This window comes from Neopsephotus bourkii, unplaced genomic scaffold, assembly GCF_033783945.1.
Source record: "Neopsephotus bourkii isolate Nb327-2 ecotype Australia unplaced genomic scaffold, CSIRO-AGI_Nbou_v1 NB_1067, whole genome shotgun sequence".
In the NCBI taxonomy this organism is placed as follows: domain Eukaryota; kingdom Metazoa; phylum Chordata; class Aves; order Psittaciformes; family Psittacidae; genus Neopsephotus; species Neopsephotus bourkii.
In genome coordinates, this window is record NW_026901555.1 from 1,962,030 (window position 1) to 1,981,715 (window position 19,686).

The window sequence follows — 19,686 nt, forward strand, 5'->3', positions numbered from 1 at the left end:
TGCTCTTAGCTCTTGTTCTTACCTTCTATACTGAGACAAATTTCTATTGTTACGTTCTAGGAATTTTTTTCTGTGGCCAGAAGCCCGCATACAAGTTTCTTCGACAACTTAAATGCACAGCTGATGTCTCCTTCAAGAGCAATCCTACGACCTTTTGATATTAACTATAGAAAAAGCACCCATGAGCACATTATTAGCCAAATAACAGCTCTAGAAATATTAACATCATTTCACATTTTAAGAGTTTAATAAGAGGTATTTTATCAAACACTTTTTCATTTTGAGAGACCGTCTCACCATGTTTGTTTCCCAAGCCCCACAAAATGTGAGAAGAAAACGTACCAGATTTCTCTGGTGTCCTTCCAAATTCCAAAGCAATACTTTCTGTGAAAGTGGTGTAGGGCTTTCACAGTTGCTGCATTCAATTTTTACAAGGTTTGTGTTGATGGCACAAAGAGGAAGGGGATATATGTAGAGGAAGCAGCCGCATAATGCTAGATTAAGGGTTTAAAATACATGGACTCTCTGTAAGATCCTGATTTTAAATTCAGGGTGTTTACTACTGCATCTAATCCACACCATCACTGGGTGAAATACTGTATCAAAGTATCTCCTATATTATCAAAAGTTGTTGAACGTATGCAGAGCTCTCCACATCAGCTGCACCAGGGGAGATGTACATGACCAGAGGAGAGCTGGCTTGGTACATCTTCTGCTTTATACAGCAGGAAAGGGAAGATAAAGACTGGAACAATTCAAGTACTGGAAATTTTTAGCTCAGATTAAGCTTTATTTATTGATTACTTTCCCGAGTGGTGAAGGAAGCGTAATTACAATGTGGACAGAACACAAACTACTATTCAACTATTAAAAGACAGTCTAGAAGGTTCTACTTTATTTGTGGATGACCAAACATTCAGCATGTTTTCCTGCTTCACTGCTTATGGAAAACCATAGACAAAACTTTAGGTGGCCAAAACCCGTGTTAAATCTGTCAGGAGTCAGTATTAAAATCTTTAAACAATGTAATGAACTTCCTGTAACTTTAAAATGAACATGCACACTGACCACTTTTCTCCTCCTTGCCTGCAAATAACCAGGAGCAATTATTTTACTTCAGTCCCACAGAAGTGTTTACCAGCTGTTCTGACTAAAGTCATTACATAAGATTGCCTGTTTTAACATTTTAAATGTTGTGATGTACAGCGTGAACTATTGAGGGCAGGGCCACAGCATACCCATAGGCTTTGTAATGCACACAAGGCCTCACATCAGATTCAGAATTCTTAGTGCTCCTACAGCCAAGCCACCAAATAATGCCTTTATGTGATTCCTATCACAGAATCTGTCAGTACTGATGGGCTGTATCAGACATCCATCCCACTGTTTGTTGACCAGGTCTTCTTATGGATGGATGTGCTGTGGACAGTAACAGTGTTCTGAGTGTTTTGGGCTGTGGTGCTTGTAGTCATCAGCTCCAACCGACACACAAGTGAGGGCCTGGGCTGCCTACCTGAAGAGACTGACATTTCCTTTCGTCCCAGACCAAATGTGTTCACCCCAAGAAACAAAAAGTTCATTTCTTGGCTGCCATACCGTTCACTGAACTGAAATCCCGACCCTTTATGAAGCTTTTCAGATTTTACCTACTTGCGTGCCCAGAGCAGCGCGATGAAAAACATTAAACACAGTCGGTTTTACTGGGATGGCGATTCACTATTTATCGCTCTCTGAAAACGCCGGGATCGCTTTACACGCGCCCCGTCGGCATTTCCACGGCGCCCACCGCTACCTGCCTGCAGGCGGGGGGATGCTGGTGAGCGGGGGCTGCCCGGGAGCCTGGGACAGGCCGGGGCTGAGGGCGCTGCGGGGCTGCCCGGTGCGGGCCGCAGGGGCGGTGCTGTGCCTGCCGCTCCCCGCAGCGGCCCCCGGCCCCGCACGGCACCGCTCACCCCCCCACCCCGGGCGAGGGGCGGGGGAGCGCTGTCCCGGCCGGCGCTGATCTCACGCTGCCATTGGCCGCTGTCTGCGCTGACGTCACGATCATGATGAGAATTAATGATCGGAGGCGCTGATTTCATTGTGTGACGCCGGGACCGACCCAGCCGAAACCGGCTGAATCCGGAGCCCCGCGCGCCCGGGCCGGCCCCGCACAGCACGGTAAGCCCGGCGCGCTGCGCAGGGCCGGTGGGCGGGAGCCACTGAGTCCCGGGAGGGGGGCGGGCGGGGCCCCGCATGGGGGGGCGCGGCGGGCGGGCGGGGACGGTGATGATGATGATGATGATGGTGATGATGATGGTGATGATGTCCCTGGGCCCGCGGCCCCGAGGGGAGGACGGGGGGTGGGGGTAGGGCGGCCGCGCGGCCCCGCACTCACAGACCCTCCCCCGCGGCCCCGTAGAGCCCGGCGCTGGGCACCCACCGTCGGGGCTCTACGCATGCGCGCAACAGCGCGGTGCGCTGAGGAGCCGCCTGCGCAGCCTCGGCCGCGGTGAGCGTGCGCGCTGCCCTGTGGCCCCCCTTCGTGCCCTAAGCGCATGCGCGGGAGGGTCGCGCTCCTCCTGGTGTTCGGTGCGCGCCTCCGCGGTCCTGTACCCGTGGCGGGGGTAGCTCTGTGTGGCAGCGCTGGTGCAGTGGGAGGCTGTGGCGGGACGGTTGGGCAGGGGTACTGGTGCCTGTTGGTGTGGGGCCTGTGCGGCCCCCCCGGACGCGAGCGGGGCAGGAGGCGGCCAGCTGCAGGGGTTGTCAGGGAACAGCTCAAGTCTTGTTTCTCTCGGGGACTCCGTCCTGTCAGAGGCCCCGTTTTAGTGCCTGTTACAACGGTGGCCTTTTGCTGTCAGATTTTAGCTCTCAAGTGCTTGGAATGGTATGAGGGAGGAGAAGTGCACTTGCCATGCAGCCTGTGGTGTTGTGGAGGGACGATGGTGCTGGCGAGGGCTCACCCTTGGAAGAGCTTGTTTGGTACATAGGTACGGCCACTGAGGAACAAGTGATCCCCAAAGCTGTTCCTCTCTGTTCTGTTAGACTAAGGCTTCTGGCATGTGTAACCAATCGAAGTGGTTCTGTATCCTCTGAAGTTCTGAAGCAGCCCTCGCATCTTAAGGGTAAATTTGTATGAGCATTCCTTTTCTGACACAGGTCTTACAAACTCTGGTGTGTATGCTTAATTTAAAATGAGGTTTAACCAGTTGAAGTCAGAGTCTCATTTGCATGAATAAAGTGAATAAACTTGCAGAGCTGTGGTCGTGAGTTATTAAGTTATTGAGGGCTGTCTTAATTTGTCCCTAATTAAAGGGCTTCATTTTACAGGTAGAACTGTAATGCAGTATTAAAACTGCTGTGAAGAGGGAAGCAGTTGTGCTGCAAGTCATGGATATTTAAAAGTAGTTTCACGAGCTCGTCTGTATATTGCTTTTGCCCAGCCATGAGCATAATTTGCTGCGGTTAAGAGTTGTTTAGTTGTGTTTTGGCATGTGTATGAAAGAGGCAGTAAGCTAGAGATTCAGGTTGTTAAACATTGTTGGTTGATGTATATCCAGTGTCTGCGTAAGTTAGGGGATTGGTTGGATGGTTCCTTCCCACTGGGGCGTGCAACAAATTGTCAGCTTTTGGCAGATGTGGGAAGTGAATTAGGTGCTTGCTGGTGCAGTTTGGGTTTCTAAAGCTGTAGTAATAGCGTCGCTACTGCGGGCTTGTCTTATGTATATAGAAGCTTTCTTACAGTCACAGTTTTGTCTCAGTTTTATGTTGGGACCGAGTCTTGTTATTTTGTGCTGCTGGAGGTCTGCAGAGAGAGAGAGAAAAAAGGAAATAAATTGAGATGTGTGCTGGTTTTCTTGTTGTACCTGTTAGGAATGGACAACCTAAAATAGTAATAGGCTTATAGGCTTTTATAAGTGACTTTTTTCCAAGCAAATGTTTTAGTCCTGAGTTTAAAAAAGCACACAACAAAACACCCCCAGAAACTGCTTGTTTTCCCTTTTATCTCTCTGCGTTAATCCTTAACAGTTTTGCCATAAAGTTTTTTATACTTGATTACTTTGTGGTGGGTTGTATTCTGAGTGAATTCTTTAATTGATGTTAATTTCACATCTAAGCCTAGTTTCTGTTACTGTTAAAAACTTAATGATATGCCTCTCATCTTGTTTCCCTGTTTTTCAAACTAATTACTGTTAATGTATTCTATAAAGGCTTACATTGTAAGTTTACTTAGTTCATCAATCTTAGTATTTAGAGGCTTTTTGACAAGACTACATGCTCTAAGTTGCAGACACTTGACAACAGAAGTTCTTTTCCTTCTTAAGCTGCTTTTTCTTTCTTTGCCTGCAGATCTTGCAAGTAGCCATTGCAGAACAGCTATGTAACTGGTGAATTATTTGTTTAATTATCAGGGGATCATTGGTACAGGATTATTTCTATTTTCTTGTTGTTAGTTCTTCTGTGGTACTCCTTGGCACCGACTTGTTTTCATTAGTTTCTGAAAATACATCTCTGGGCTTCACCGCATCTTCCTGGAGAGATTCTTCATTTTGGATGTTGAATAAAGTGACTGGAGTGGAAGGATGAGGCATTGGCAGCAAACAGTGTGGGATGTTTGTTACATTAAGTACCTGTTGCGTGAAGCAAATGCATTCCTATTTCAGAAGCAAACTTCCCTTTAGTTCTTGGGTGTTCTCCCCTTTCTGCTTGTACTGGCCCTTGCCACAGAAGGGAAGTGGGTACTGTGAAAAAAGTTGCTCAAGCAGCTAAAAAAGTCTGCAGAAGTACTGGGTTTTGAAAGGGAATGAAGAACAATACCTTTCTATTGGTAGGTTTACAGAATGTTGAGTAGTGAGAGGCCACCCAAGTGGAAAGTTGAATGGTAGTTGGCTTGGGAGGCATGGCAGGGGTGAAGGAAGTACTTACAGGAAACCTGCTTTTTCTTTTGTCATAGATTGTTCTCTGCACTGTCACACAGACAGCAACATGCTTGGCCAAAGCTACCTTGTTTTGTTAGCAGAGCAGGCAGATGCTGAATCCTTAAACACTGCTTTGCCCCTTCTATCTTTTATTGAAGTGAAAATACAACTTGCGTTAATGGAATTTCAGTTTGCATGATGCTTTGCCTGAATTTTGTTTGATTTCACAGAGTTCTTGTCTCTATCAAAGTTTTTAGTGCCAATGTGCCAACTGGACACCTGGCTTCCCAAAAGCCCAGATACATTTTCTAAGCTTGAAAAGTCAAGCAAAAAATGAAATTATGATAAAAATCTGTGTGGTTTTCGGAGTTGGAGTCTGAGCTTCAAAACAAGGGTGAGAAGTCCTAAAGAAACTGGAGTGCTTTGCAGGTGCAGAAGTTGGGAAAAGGAGTTTATTTCCTTTGAAGGTACTGAGATTGTTTTTAATAGTACTGAGCAAATAGTAATGAGCAAAACTTGTTGTCTGTGAAGATGGGATATGCAGAGGCAGCGCTTTGTGGATTAATGCGATGGCTTTGGACTTTGTGGCTTTCTAATGGAGCTTCCAAGCATTCAGTAATTGGTTTATTCAGCACAGGGTGATGTTTTAGTGATTCTAAATAAGCACTTAAGAACTGCTGATAGCAAACTGATTTCCATCTGGACTTTACAGATGACATACTACCAGTGAGCTTTTAACCTGCGAGAGAAGGAATCCTGCCAGATGTCCTACGCATGAGTGTGAAAGCAGAATGCCAGTTAGTGTTTTGCTCTATGTTACTGAGATTAAATGCTTGGAGATAGCACTGCTGATATTAATCTTGTGAACTTTTATGGCTAGTTTTAAGTTATTATGAGGGCAGTTAAAAAAGACACTGATTCTGGATTTCCTTTCTCTTGTTCTGTGTAATTGAAGATGTTGTTGAGAAGTTGTTTTTACTTGCCTGGCTCTGACCAGAGCACTTGCCCTGTGAGGTTGTGCTGTGTCTGCAACCCAGATAGCAAAACCCACTCTGATACTTCCCTAGGGAAGGGTAGCTTTGTTGGAGCTTTACTCCCCATTAGTGCTCTGTGTTGAGGTTATGTATCGCTTCTGCGCTGTCTGGAGCTTAAAGTGTACTTGTTTATTAACATGTTATACCTAACAACCATAGTGTAATTTGAAGTATTATGGGATGTATTAGAATGGCTTGTTTTAGTGGACCTGTGAATCCTATGTTTTGCATAGTTAGAGTTTTATATTTCAAGTGGAATTTGAACCAACTTTTCTGTTAGGCAGATGTAGCTGCCTGCATGGCCCTGTTGAGCACAATGTGTGTGCTCTGGTTTATTCTGAAATTGATCCCTAAATTTCTGTTGCTTCTGATAAAAGGTGGGGTCGTTTTTTTCTCTTTTCAAAAAAGGATGCATTAACTGGCAGGGCAGAATGAATAAGATTGATTTACACAGCAGGGTAGCTGATAATATTTAACAATACTTTAATGTCATTTCTGTAGCTTTGCTAAATATATGTGTGGGTATGTGGGGCAAAGGGAGATGGTACAGAACTGTCTATTGCCTTAGGATTCAGTGTATTTAAAACACAACAAGCATTACTAAAATCTGACTTATTTGGAAGTTTAGATGTTGGAGTGTAAACGCAGGTTGGTAACTCTTGTGTTTTGTAGTGTCCTGCAGTCTATTTGCTTAAATCAGTTTCTGATGGCCTCTGCACAGACCCTTTGGGCTGTACTTGACTGCATTCAAGGCAGAAGTCACTAAGGGAACTTAACCAGTATTTTGGTTGGCAGGTGTAGTTTACAAGTGATGAAAATAAACTGCAAAGGTGAGTTGTTTATTACACCAGACTATGACCTCTCTTGAGCTTGGCTGTGTGAAGTCTGTCATGGAATGCATATAGGGTTCTCTGAAGGTCAGGAGATTTTGGCAAAATGCTCTACCCTGTCCTTGCCTGAATTAGAGATGTCAAATACAACAGTGAAAGTATTTTAACATAGAAGTGACTTTGGACACAGAAATCCATATCATTAAAAAGTGTGTCAAGGACCTGACACACCTTCACTTGCAGGTCATGAGGTCTGATTCGGAAAATCCATCTTGCAGTTTGGAGGAGTATTCATTGCAGTTGATGAACTCTTTGGAGAGCATGCTGCTTTTTAATGAGCCTGTCTATAGAAATGCTGGAACTATTTGATGACAGACTTCATCTGGATATGGAAAGATACAAGGTTCATAACTATTTCTGGTGAGGTTGTTTTTGAGAACTGATCTCAACTGAATAAAACAGGACCTCTGAAAGAATAGCAAACACAGAAGTGTAAGCTGGGGCCTGCCAGTCCTGCAGGAGGAAAAAGAATCACAAAATTAACTCTTGCATGTTCTTTAAAAGTGCGATAAATCAGTTGGTGGCTGCATCATCATGTGTATCCACAGGGGAGATCTGAAGACAGTTCTTAACTTTATAAAGTAGATTTTGATGAACTTCATTGATTTCTTAATGGGCTAATAATTATCTCCTCTGTTGCTTGCTACGAATTTATCTGAACAGCAGAGTATTCAGAGCAAGGGCCTCCTTTGCCCACCTCTGACTGTGGCTGAATATGCATTCTGGTGGACACATCACTCGGGCAAAGCCTGGCTTGTGATGTGGCTGATGGTGCTGCATTTAATAATGCACAAGAATGAGAGGGTAAATAAGAACTGGGAACAGGGGTAAAAATATGCTTGAAAAATCATCTTCTGTTTTAAGTATTATTGAAAAGAAAACAGTAGTTTTTACAGCTTAGTAATTTTTCTATGGTCTTTTGACACAGAGAAAAGTAAACTCTGAGGTCAAAGCTCTGGCCTACAAACGTTTTACTCCAAATTCTAGATAGTAGTCTTTTTCTTTAAAGGCCTGTCAAATTCTAGTATCAATTCCCATTATGTAGTACAATCACCTTGTTTAATAATGTGAAAGGAGTTGTGTGTCTCCGTAATAATTTTACTTGCTCTAAATCGGGAGGAGTTCTTGTGCAAAGAATTAAATATATGCTACTTTCCTGCTTTCCATCCAGAATTTCCAAAACTGATAACTAAAAGCTTGGAAGCTACAAAGGATTCCGTCACCCCGTTCATTTTCCTACAAGGTGATGGTTAGGTTTATTATTCTTTAGTTTGTTTTGCATTATTTGGATACATATACCAAAAGTGTTAAAAATAACTTGTGGATGGTGACTTTCCGAGACACGAGGTCATATGCCAGGTTGCTCCTGGCAAGTGCTAGTGGTGTCTCAGCTGGCAGCCTCCTGCTTGGGATAAAGTCCCTGGTATGGAAATCCTGTGGTGATGGGGTTCTTTTCTTACATGTAACCAGAGGATTATATTCTTTGCCTTTATGGACCATATAAGAAGAGCACAGAATGTCAGTTTGCTGCTAGGGAGCCTGTCCTGTACTTGGCCATATTCAGCTGTTTGTCTTATCCAAGGTAGGCCATGAATATTCACGCATAACAAAACTGGGTCGGTTTTAACATGTTCATCAAACCGCTGCTGAAGAAGCTGTCTCATCCCTAGCTGCCACCTGCGACTGCCATGGCCTTGTCCCCACACAGCGATGCTCTCTTATAGGGAGACCCAGTGCTGAGCTGGCTGAGCTGGCTCAGCAGCCTGAAAACAGAGCCCAGAGAGTCGCTGTTAGCCTGGGAGGAGTGTGCGTCCCCTCATTCTGGTTGAGCATGCTGAACCACTCAGCTCTGCTTCAGACAAAGCAAAGGGGCAGGAACACATCCTGAGGTGCTGTAGCCCTTTACCCCTTTAAAATGACACTTAAATGTTCTCAAGAAATATAGCCTCAGGTTACAGTTTCACCGTAGTGTGAACCTTTCTAAACTCAGGCTGTAATTTGGGTGCTCCCTCCTTAGTGTTAATATTAGAGCATTAGTAGTGCAGTAGGCTGGACCAGAACTGCTTAAAGCCCTTCTCTTTGGGTTTTTCTCCCCCAGTTTGTCTTCTGGTCCTTGATTTTTGTGACTTTGCAGCTGGGAAGTGCTGGTGCTAACACAGCAGAAGGAGTAGCATGACCAGCCAGAATGGAGTGTAGAACTTGCTGAAGTTGGAGATGGCAGAAACTCTAATTGTGCCAGTCACCTTTATTTTATCTCAGATTTTGTCTGAGATAGGAAGAGGAAAAACAGACCTGGCAATATTGTTGGAGCTGCTGATGTTACTCTGTTTGCCTAATGCCTTTATCCTTTATTTTTTTCTTAACAAAGAAACTTTTTCTTTGAAACTAGAGGCTCTTGGACTTAGCGAACCAGCATAATAGTTATTTATTTATGAAAGGCTGTCAGTGTTGTTCCAAACATGTAGTTCATCTATTCAACTTGAGTCTGTCACAAAGGAATTGCTAATGCTGACTGTAACAGGGGGCTTTTGGAAAGTAAGTAAAAGTGTTGGGAAAGGACTCTGTAATGAAAACATGTCAACACTTAGCGTTATCACAACAAGCATAAACGACAGCCTGTACATTCTGCAAGTATTACAGTTTTTATTCCAACTTTCAGAGTATCTTCTTTTATTTTTAGATGAATCTGCGTTCTGTATTTACTGTAGAGCAACAAAGGATATTACAGCGTTATTATGAAAATGGAATGACAAATCAAAGTAAAAATTGCTTTCAGCTCATATTACAGTGTGCACAAGAAACTAAACTGGACTTCAGTGTAGTCAGGGTAAGTACTGAGGCCTTTCAAATTTGTATGTTAAAGTTATACACATTCATTTCTTTACATAAAATATCTGCAGAGGACTGGAATCTCTAACTTCATGCTTGTCTTAAATCAGACTTCAGTTTGTGTGTGACATGTTCATTTTTATCCAGTGAGCCTGTTTATAGTTTATTTTTGCTGAAATGTGATTCACGTGACTGCTGTATTTAGCAGGAGCCTGGACTGCACAAGGAGTGGTTTTTGTTTGGTTGGTTGGTTTGTCTTCTGTTGATGGTGTTTTGGGTTGTTTTTTTTGGGCTTCGTATTAGTATTTGTTAAATTATGAATTAGATTGCCCCATATAAACCTTGTGTGATGTATTGTGTCAAAGTCCTTTTATCAGGGCACTATTAAGTTAAACAGATTTATATAACCCAATGTATTTGGGGGAATAATTGTGGAAGTATTTCTTTTGACACACTGTCACGCTTGTATTCCATGTCACAATCATAAATATTGTGGTACCTCATAGTTATTTACAGCGAGTGCATTCTTTTCTTATAAAAGAATGTCACTAGTGCTAACGGGAGCTCTTCCAAAGTCTATGGGAAGGGAAATAATAATCCCTTTGTGAAATACTAGACAACAAAATGACTGTTGTCTCAGAGCAGAAATAGAAATCATGAGGCATTAGTGGAAAAAATAACAGTAGTTGAGCTACCAGGAGTGGCTGCAACACTGGACACTGAAGAAGGAGTAAGACCAGCCTATTTTTACTTTAAGCGGTATATCAGTGGTATATTGACAGTAATAACTCTTCTTGATCCCTAAATCTTGTGTAGATTCTTCTCCTTCAAAAGACTCTGGAGATATTAAAACTTACTTTCTCAGTGCTAGGTGGTGGGAAGTTCTGAAAGTCAGCCAGAAATTCAGTCTCCCTGAAACAAAGAGTTGTAACAGGAATCTGTGTGCTGATGATGCAGTCAGGGCCTGTTTTTCTAATTTTATTCTGATTAAGGACATAGAAGAGGCAGCCAGTCTCTCCTCTGTTTGAAGGCCTCATCCGCGTTCCATCTTCTTATTTCCATTTCCCTCTCTTTTTCCCTTACTGCAAAAATGTGTCATGACCTTCTTCCTTCAGTTTTATTCCCTTACGGAGCCCTTACTTGCAGTACTTAAACTTTCTCCCTACAGTGCAGTGGAAACAAACCCAGCATTTGTCCTTCATTTGTCATATTTTTGTGTGATCTCACCTTTCTCTTCTTTCCACCCCCCTTTCTGCCTCTCCTCATTCTCCCCTTTTTCTCTATGAAACTCTTGGACAGAAGTTAGTACTTCTGCACAGTGTCGAGCAAAATGATACTTGGGTTGTAGCTGGCATGTGCAGATATGACTATAATGGAAGCATGAATTCCCTAAATGTAACTGCTATCATTCAAATGTCAATACTCTATGAATATATTCTTTCCCTGAATCAGGATTTCTATAGCCTTTGTCCAATAGAACAACATCCAGTCTTTCCAATCTCGAGCTGGGTTGGAAAAAAGAATGATTTATGACTTGATTGTAAACCTCTATGGATTTTATTACTGCAATACCTAAAAATATGTTCTCAGTTTCAAAATTAGAGAATGTAGTAAAGTTACTCCTGGGAAAAAAAAACACAACCCTGCCTCTCTTCACATTCAGTAGGCAACTATTCTAGCTGTGCCTGGTTTGCATGGCCTGATGTTGTGCATTACTATTAGCATACTTCTGCTGGTTGCTTTATTGTCTTCACATGAAATGCGAGCAATATGACTTGATACAGTGCAGAAGTTTTCCAGGTCTGATTTTCACAGTGTTAGGGAGCGCTGGGAGCAGTGGTGAGGGAGGTGATGTGACCTTCTGCCCATAGTACCACAAGAGATACCAAAAGGGTTACAGCTTTGTTGTTCTTTTACACCTCTTGAAGGATTTCCTGAGGGCACTTTATTTTCAGATTTAGAATGGACTCTGGTCAAAACTAATGGCCAGGCACCACTGACAGTCCCTCTGGCGTGTGTACCTGGAATGTGGGACAGTCTGAATTTCCAGCTCTGCCTCATTCAAACTAGGAATGTAAAATCAGGGTCTCTGAAATTCCAGGTAATTTTCTTACCAGGTGGACTTCAGATGTGTCATCTTTTCTGAGAGCTCCTCATAAATGATAGTTAAGAATTTCAGTAATGCTTCCAGTGTTGGGTAAAATGCTCCCAAAACTTACTGGTTGGAGGGCTGGATTGAAACAAAGATTTGTGTCCCTTTTCTTGGGATATTTTATACTTAATGTCTCCTCTGTCACATCAGACAGTGATACCATACCATCAAATTAGTAACAACATGGAGCTTCCCTTTCAGTCTAATTCTTCTCAGTGATTGTCTCACAGTATTAAAAATGAGAAGTTTCATACTCTCTCCCTTCTCAGCTGTGCAAATCTTTCTCTCCTGTCATCCTGTGCTGATCATCTGTTGCATTTACTCACAGTAACCCAGCTAAATTTGATAAGTCACCAAAACTTTTGTTGTTTTCTTTTGTATCAATCAAGTTTTATGCCTTTTGGGGGTTTCCTGATCCTTCAGGTGGCTGCTTTTGGATAGATGGTGGGAAGAAGAAGCTGGGGACATGGTCAGGAGAATGGGACTCCTTCAGCGAATGGCAAACCTGATTTGTGCTGTCTCTTGAAACTACTTTAATCCCATGTGAACAGTAGTTAGTTGCATTTCTTTGAATGCATTTCTTTTCAGGAAAAGTGCGAGGAAAACCTTTAGCTTTTAGTTCTATACAGCTGGAAAAGTTAGGGATGAAATCTCTTTCCTGGTCCAAACATTGCAGTGTCTCTATAGTTTTTTATCTTGAGAATTTACTGACTGAGCAGAAATTGCAACAACAAAGTCTGACCTTCAAGATTTGTTTCATTCAATAAAGAAAAGCACCTTGAGATCTATGACTTAAAATTTCTGCATTTAAACTTGCTTTTGAGAAGAGAAATTTGATCATTAGTAACTGAGATGTTCCTGCATGCAGCAAATCATGGCTCAAATTAGGCACTTTGGAAAATTCTACAACAAAAATGGGTAGAATGACATGAAGACTTCAACACACTTCTGTAGGGCAGGGATGTGTATTTTTCCATAGAAAAATCTGTTTAACTTCCTTAGCATGCATTGGTATGTGAAGAAAGCTTTCCTCCTTTCACATAGTGAGATGGAAACCCAAGATAGGTGCTCAGTGCAGTTTCCTTGTTATAGGGTGAAGGATTTTATTGTTTAAACCAACTGGTTGCTGAATGTTGAGGTCTTGCTTTGGTTTGGCTTCAGGTGTGCGGTGGATGATAGCCAGTGTGGTGCAGAAACTGTCTCACCATATCTCTGTATGCGTATCTGATCCTTTTCATAACGAGCATAAGCAGATGCAGAAGCTTTATTTTTTGTTCTTTGGCTCTTGTATCCTGCTCCCTGATGCTCTCACATTCAGTACAGACAGATGGAAAGAATCTGAGCAGGTCTTGTCTCTATGATCATGAAAATTGCCAGGGATAGTTAAGTGCTGCTGATGCTTCCAGAGCTAGAGCTGATGCTTCCACCAGATTAACTCTCTTTATCTTGAAATACTGAAGCTAATATTTTCCCTTGAGTTCTTTTTGCTCAGTCTTAATGTGTTACTTGCAGGACAGGCGTTCCTGTGTGTTTAAAACACACAGCAGTACATTTTAACCTGTGCACAACTGCCATAGTACCTGCGCTTCTCAATGATTTTTTTTCCAATGCTGTCTTTTACACAAACCCATGTAACTGTCATTGTCACTTTCTGAAATGTCCATAATAGCAAGCTTGTGTCAGAATTTAATCCTGGTAGTCCAAATCTTGTCTGTCAGTGTCTTTCAAAAGCAGGTTTTGACATCAGATCTTGATTTGTGCAGCTGGCAGAGGGGAAATCAATCTGTAGGTCTAAATATTCACAAAATTGTTTTGTAGTTGTCTGACAGAAAGTATCTTTGCTTCCTCTCATTTGAATTCAAGAATTGGCAGTTTCTGTTTAAGGTAGTTTTGAAGGTTGTATCTCAGTTGTTTGATTACAGAAGGTTAGCTACATACCTCAGTGATGGTTCTGCATCCTGAAGTGCTAAATACTAAAAGCTTAAATTTGGGGGAATTAGTCACAGCAGGATGAGTGAAATACATCTTAAGGGACAGGAGGCAAAACCAGTCACAGGATTTTTGAGTAACTGGGGCTTTTGAATTGAAACTGGGGTTCTTGTGAGTTAGTATACGAATCCCAAGCATGAGAGGCATGTATTGTTCACCACCCTGTATTGTTCAGATGCTGCATAATCAGTAAGTTATTTACATTTTTGTAAACTTAGGTCTCAACTTGAACATTTAACATTTCATTAGATCTGCTTAAAAATGGAATTGCCTAATTTTTCTGCTTATTTAATGCTTTGTTTTGTGTTTGTTGTCATTGTTTGCAGACGTGGGTTGGCAATAAACGAAGGAAGATGAGCAGCAAGACTGCTATAGAATCTGGAGGCACTCCCCCAGGGACTGTCCCTACTATTCCCTCAGTACCTCCGGAAGCAGCAGTTAGAAATGTGGTGAATATTGGTCGATCCCAAAGTCAGCAGACTTCTTGGACCTCTTCTAATAATGATGTAATAGTTACTGGTATATATAGTCCTGCTAGTTCATCTGGTAGGCAAGGATCCACCAAACAGACAAATGCTTCAGTGGCAGAAATACATAAAACCTCTATTCCACGGCTACCAGGAAAAGGCGATACAGAGTTTCAGCAGCAGCACATCCCTATAGGGCGACAAGTACCACATTGTAAAAATGCTTCCCTATTAGTTGGGGAAAAGACTATTATTTTATCTAGGCAAACAAGTGTACTGAATTCTGCAAACTCCATCTATAGTCACACTAAAAAAAGCTATGGTGGTTCATCAGTCCAGACTGCAGAGTTGGTGTTACCTCAGAAGCCGATGATATGCCACAGGCCCTGTAAGGCTGAACCCATGGGATGTCAGCGGTTACAAAAGCCAGACCATGCAGCTCTCACATCGCATGTGCCCCCTGGACACAGAGCTAATGCCAGGGACCCTTCCTGTAGCACGCAAAACTTGGAAATCCGTGAAGTGTTTTCTCTGGCAGTTACAGATCAACCTCAAAGAATGGTGGGAGGAAGCACAGCGCAGAAGCATTGCTCAGTGGAAGGCACCTGTCTGTCCATCGCGATGGAAACTGGAGACGTGGATGACGAATATGCTAGGGAAGAGGAGCTAGCATCCATGGGAGCACAAATACAAAGCTATTCAAGATACTGTGAAAGCAGCAGTTCTGTTCGAGTAGAGAACCAAAGTGCAGCCTTGTCTGGGCCAGGAAGAAATGTGAGCTGTAGTTCACAGATGGTGAATGCCAGGGACATGCCTGACAATATTCTGTATCATAACAGAGACTACCATCCTGCACGGACCTCATTACATACAACATCCAGTACATTATATAGCAGTGCTAATCCATCAAGAAGTACCTTTTCTCCTCATTTTACAACTTCAAGTCAACTGAGGCTGTCACAAAACCAAAATAATTACCAGGTAATCTGTCAATTTGTCTGTCTTCAAACCTTGAAGACTTATCTGTAGATAAGTACTGTTCCAAGGTTGCTAGCTAGTAAGTGATAGGTTCACCTTTCTGCAGGCTGTGCTCCTTTTACATCTTTCAGTTAGAGATCATCCCTTCATAAACAGAAGTGCAGGTAGCACTGAAGTATCGTAGCACTCTTATATGTATCTGTAAGTCCACAGCTGCAGTGTATAGCTGTGTATTGAAGAGCAGTGTGGGTTTCATAGATTTGATAGATAAACTTTGGTTACAAGAGGATCATGCCTGTGGCTGCTGATGCAGGATCAAGTGTGCGTTGTCCTGACTTGGCTTGCCAGCACATGTCATAGTGATACCCTTGGTTGTTCCTCTGCAGACATACTTTGCACATGGCACACGGCAGAACACAGGATCATGCTGTCATCTGTGTGTTGTGCAGTTGTTTGTCCTTATTAATGTCAGCTTGGATTAGCTCTTCCATCAGCACTCCCCATACCCCCTGTGCAGTTGCCCATCTCTTGGACCTGTTTTATGTTGGGGATTAGGATCTCGTGCAAGATAGTTGAGATGATGGGAGACACTAAGTGAACAAATACTATTCTTCTCCCACAGCATCTAATTCAAATGTCGGTTTTGCATTCAAACTTTATTTCCTTATCCTGTAATAGAGTCAGATAGTCAGATACAGAGTGGGGAAAGTTAAATGCAGGTCAGTGAAGAACTAGAAGATGTTGAGAAGGTAGGACGCTGGCACACTTGTATTTTTAATTTTTGTAGTAACTAGAGGGAAGATAATTGGGCAGGAAGCAGCCAGATTGATTTTTTTTGTTAGTTGGGGTTTTTTTCCCCCATGGATTTTTATGCCTTCTGACATGACACAGCCTAGAAACACTGAGGTAAAAGTCTGAAGACTGACAGCATGTGATTCTGTGTGTGTTGCCTTTGTGCATTTGCCTGTTACTTCCTTTTTAATCTACCTGAAAGTGAACCATGTAAACAACATGCCATCTTTCCTTGTGCACTGCTCACTCGTGTAGGGGACAATACTTTGTGAAGTGGTTCTGGGGTGGGTTTTTTTTGTTTGTTGGGGTGGTTTTAATTTGGTTGGTTTTTTCCTTTTTTTTTTTTTTTCCTGACTTGTTCCTATCTCATGTGAGGTTTCAAAACCAAGCTTTTGAGTTCAAGTGAGTGCCACTTTTCACGAGAATCACTGCTTTTCTCAGAAAACCTGAGGTTCGATGAGCGTATTTACTTTGGAGCAGAGTCTGCGTAGTAGATGGCACATCGGCAATTCTTATTTATGGTCTTTTCTAGGCTGAGCACTTTAGACAAGCTGTTCTTTCTGTTTCTCCCTTCTCCCAGTCTGTCAGTATTTGCTGTTACTGTTCTTACTTGAGTCATAAAGTGCATTAAATGCTGTTTACTTCTGATATCCCAATTTCATAGAGGAAAAGCTGTAAACGTGCACATCTGTTCAGTAAACAGCTGGTAAAGCTGCAAAACTGCATACAATAGGGTTAAGGAAATTATCTGAAGTTTTATGAAGTGAAATACGTCACTGATACCTGCAGCTGTTTCCTCTTGTATCACTCTTGAAAAGGCATCCGTGAGATTTATTTTTACTATTTTTTCCCCCTTTTTTTTTTTTTTTGAATGTTTTAATGCGATTTGAAATATCTTTGATTTAGGATTTTATTTTTATTTTTTTGGGGGGTAGGGACATAGTCTTTTTTTAAACAGCCAGTTCATGAAACATAGTTTAGGAGAGGTGTTGTTTGATCTGTCCATGTGATGTGATAATGGATCAAAATGAGGAGATCTCTGACTCCATTTTGGGTTTGGTGTGGTTCTCTCCTGTTATAATAATGTACCTGTGGTTTTTTTGGTAAGTGAGGAATTCACTGATACCCACTTTGACTTTCATGCCTGACTCTCAGAGACTCTTCTGTGGATTTGGGAATGCACCTTAGACCTTACATTGGAAAAATTGGGCAGGTGGCTATTAATTCACTTGCTGCTGTAAACATGCATGCTGTGAACCTCTAGGATGACACTTTTAGAGAATATATAGGGGGGGCATGTAGTATCATGGCTCTGTGGAAGCTGCAAAGGAGTTGTGTCCTGCCTGATGCCATAGTACCTTGAAGAAACAATGGTCCTGATTTCTCCAGGTCACTGTGCTCCTTGCTGAGAGTTTTTATCACATTCCAGAGCAATGCAGAAGTTAGTTCTATATCTCAAGAGGTGTTAGTGTATGACAGTGGGACTTGCAATGCACATTTATCACCTTGGCAAGAAAATTTCACCTACTGCCTTCAAAGTCCTGTATAACAAATCATTTACCCTGCTAGGCCATTAACATATTTTATTGAAATCATCAGTTCGTCAGTAGTTTAACCCCCTCCTCCAAGTCCTCCTCTTAAAATTAAGTCCAGTGTGACTCCTTTTTCGTGCAGAAAATTTCGTGTCCTTATAGCTTAATAATATTTATATGTTAAGCTTCAAGAGGTGGATTTTTGTAAGAGGGGCTGTCTTTTAGGCTTATGCAGGATGATACTTCCTGTTCAGAGTCACTTCCTGTTCATTTTGTTGCCCATGTTTAGCTGATTTATCCATCAGCATAGGAATTAAAATCTTACAACTTAGGGAAATCTTCCTAAATTTAAAAATAGATTAAACCTGAGCTACATGATTATTGGAGTAGTTAAACATCCAAGCAGATGTTTCTTTAACGTCAGAACTGTGTGATTTGTGTTTTGATGAAGTAATTACTGTCATACATTGGTGGAGTATCTAATTAGCAATTAGTTACAGCTTCCTTACTGGTTCCATTAATCCATGTTAGTATAACTTAAGACTAAATTTAATTAAGTGATCAATTTTAATGCCTGAGCAGTTTCAGTAAACAAATTGTTCAACCTACTTTTCTGAGTTTGGCTTTAAGCGAGTTGAATTACAGAGGCCATTCTTGCTGGGCCTCAAGGCTGAATCGTGATTTACTCTTGGTTTCCTTCCCCCAACCCTAAGGGACAAAAATACTGTGGAAAGTATGTGTATTTTTAATTACTTTGTTAACACACTGAAGCAGACTTACCTAATTTAGCCCTGTCTTTTTCAAGGGAAAAGCCTAAGCCTTGCAGCCAGTAGGTCAGAATAGATACGTATATAATACATATATATTTAAGATTCACTTTAAGGGTGCTGCTTTACATGAATGAGCTGCAAGTTTGCTTTATTTAAGGAAATGGGAATCCATTTTTCCTTTTTAATGTGTCAAAGTGATTTGTTTATATCCCTAGAGGCTTTTGAAGACAAGAGGATGCATGTTGTCTTCAAATAGTTATACTGAAATAAACTTGGTTGTGTTTGCCATCATACCTCTCAGAACTTGTTTGTGTTTGTCTTCCAAGTTAGCTGTTAATGCTCTGGCAGACTGATTGCTTTATTCACATAGGAAAGCATGGTTTTTCCTGTAACCCCACTTCAAATTTCTGGGGAAAAGCCACGTGAGTGATACTGAGGAGGCATTTACAGCAGGTTTTGTGGTGTGAAGTGTGGTGTGATACAGAATTGTAATTATATAGAGTTTCTAAAATGTATGCGTGCAGCTAAGAAATGAATATTTGAGACACAAAAGCTGACGTAGGCTTGCCCTTAGGAGTGGAGGGTGTTCATTTCTAGTCCCCCTCAGCCTGCTTTGTGCTGAAATGACAGATTGTCTGACCTTAGGTAAACTCCAAGTGCTTCCAGCTAAAAGCTTGAGGAATAAAACTATCTTGGGTGCTTGTACACCAGACAGGCTGCACCAGGTATTCTATATTTGGTTATGCTCATTCTGGAAGGTTCATTATTAGAACACTTTGCAAATACAAAAACTATTAGTGTAGTTTGATACAGTCAGCAGAAGTGCATAGATTCTTACTCCTCACACATACAGTGTATGTAATGACTTGAGATTCATTAATCTCTCAAGAGCTATATTTAGTCTTTCAAGCATTGCTTGTCTGCAGCAGAACACGAATCTTAAAGAAGCCTAAAATATTCCAGGCTGTGACACATTTCAGATGGCCAGGGAAGACGGTCCAAGATCAGACTTAAAGTCTGATCACTGGGAATGATGGAGAAGCAATGGGAATCAAGGCAGCAAACCTTTGCCTTCATATCGCCTTCCTTTCCTTCTCCAACCTGATGTCCCTAGTTTTAATGCCAGTATGCAAACCCTTAACATGTGACATTGTACAGCTCAGCTAGAAACAGGTACTATAGTCTTTTCTGCATGTTTAACTGTTGTAATTGAAAATTGGGTGTCAGCAGTTCTGTCAGACATTGGCCCTTGTCTGAGTCTAGTCTGCTTAATCTTATGGGTTTGTGACAGATTCAAAGTGAAAACTTGTGTTCTGAAATACAAGTTTTGAGATAGCAAAAGTACAGAAGTTGCC

General features: G+C 41.9%; 1 protein-coding gene across 4 annotated transcripts in view; it reads left to right on the forward strand.

Moving 5' to 3' along the window:
* Positions 1-1,978: 1,978 nt before the first annotated feature.
* The window catches only part of HDX (highly divergent homeobox), a 47,270-nt gene continuing 29,562 nt past the window's right edge, over positions 1,979-19,686 (forward strand). Inside the window, exons 1-3 of one of the 4 annotated variants that reach the window (XM_061361907.1) lie at positions 1,979-2,160; positions 9,503-9,649; positions 14,119-15,240. In XM_061361907.1, the coding sequence (XP_061217891.1) occupies positions 9,503-9,649; positions 14,119-15,240 (1,269 nt within the window). In that variant the 5' untranslated portion in view covers positions 1,979-2,160. Of the gene's footprint in view, positions 2,161-9,078; positions 9,337-9,483; positions 9,650-14,118; positions 15,241-19,686 lie in introns of those variants that run through there. The other 3 variants (XM_061361904.1, XM_061361905.1, XM_061361906.1) reach the window with 3 other exon arrangements.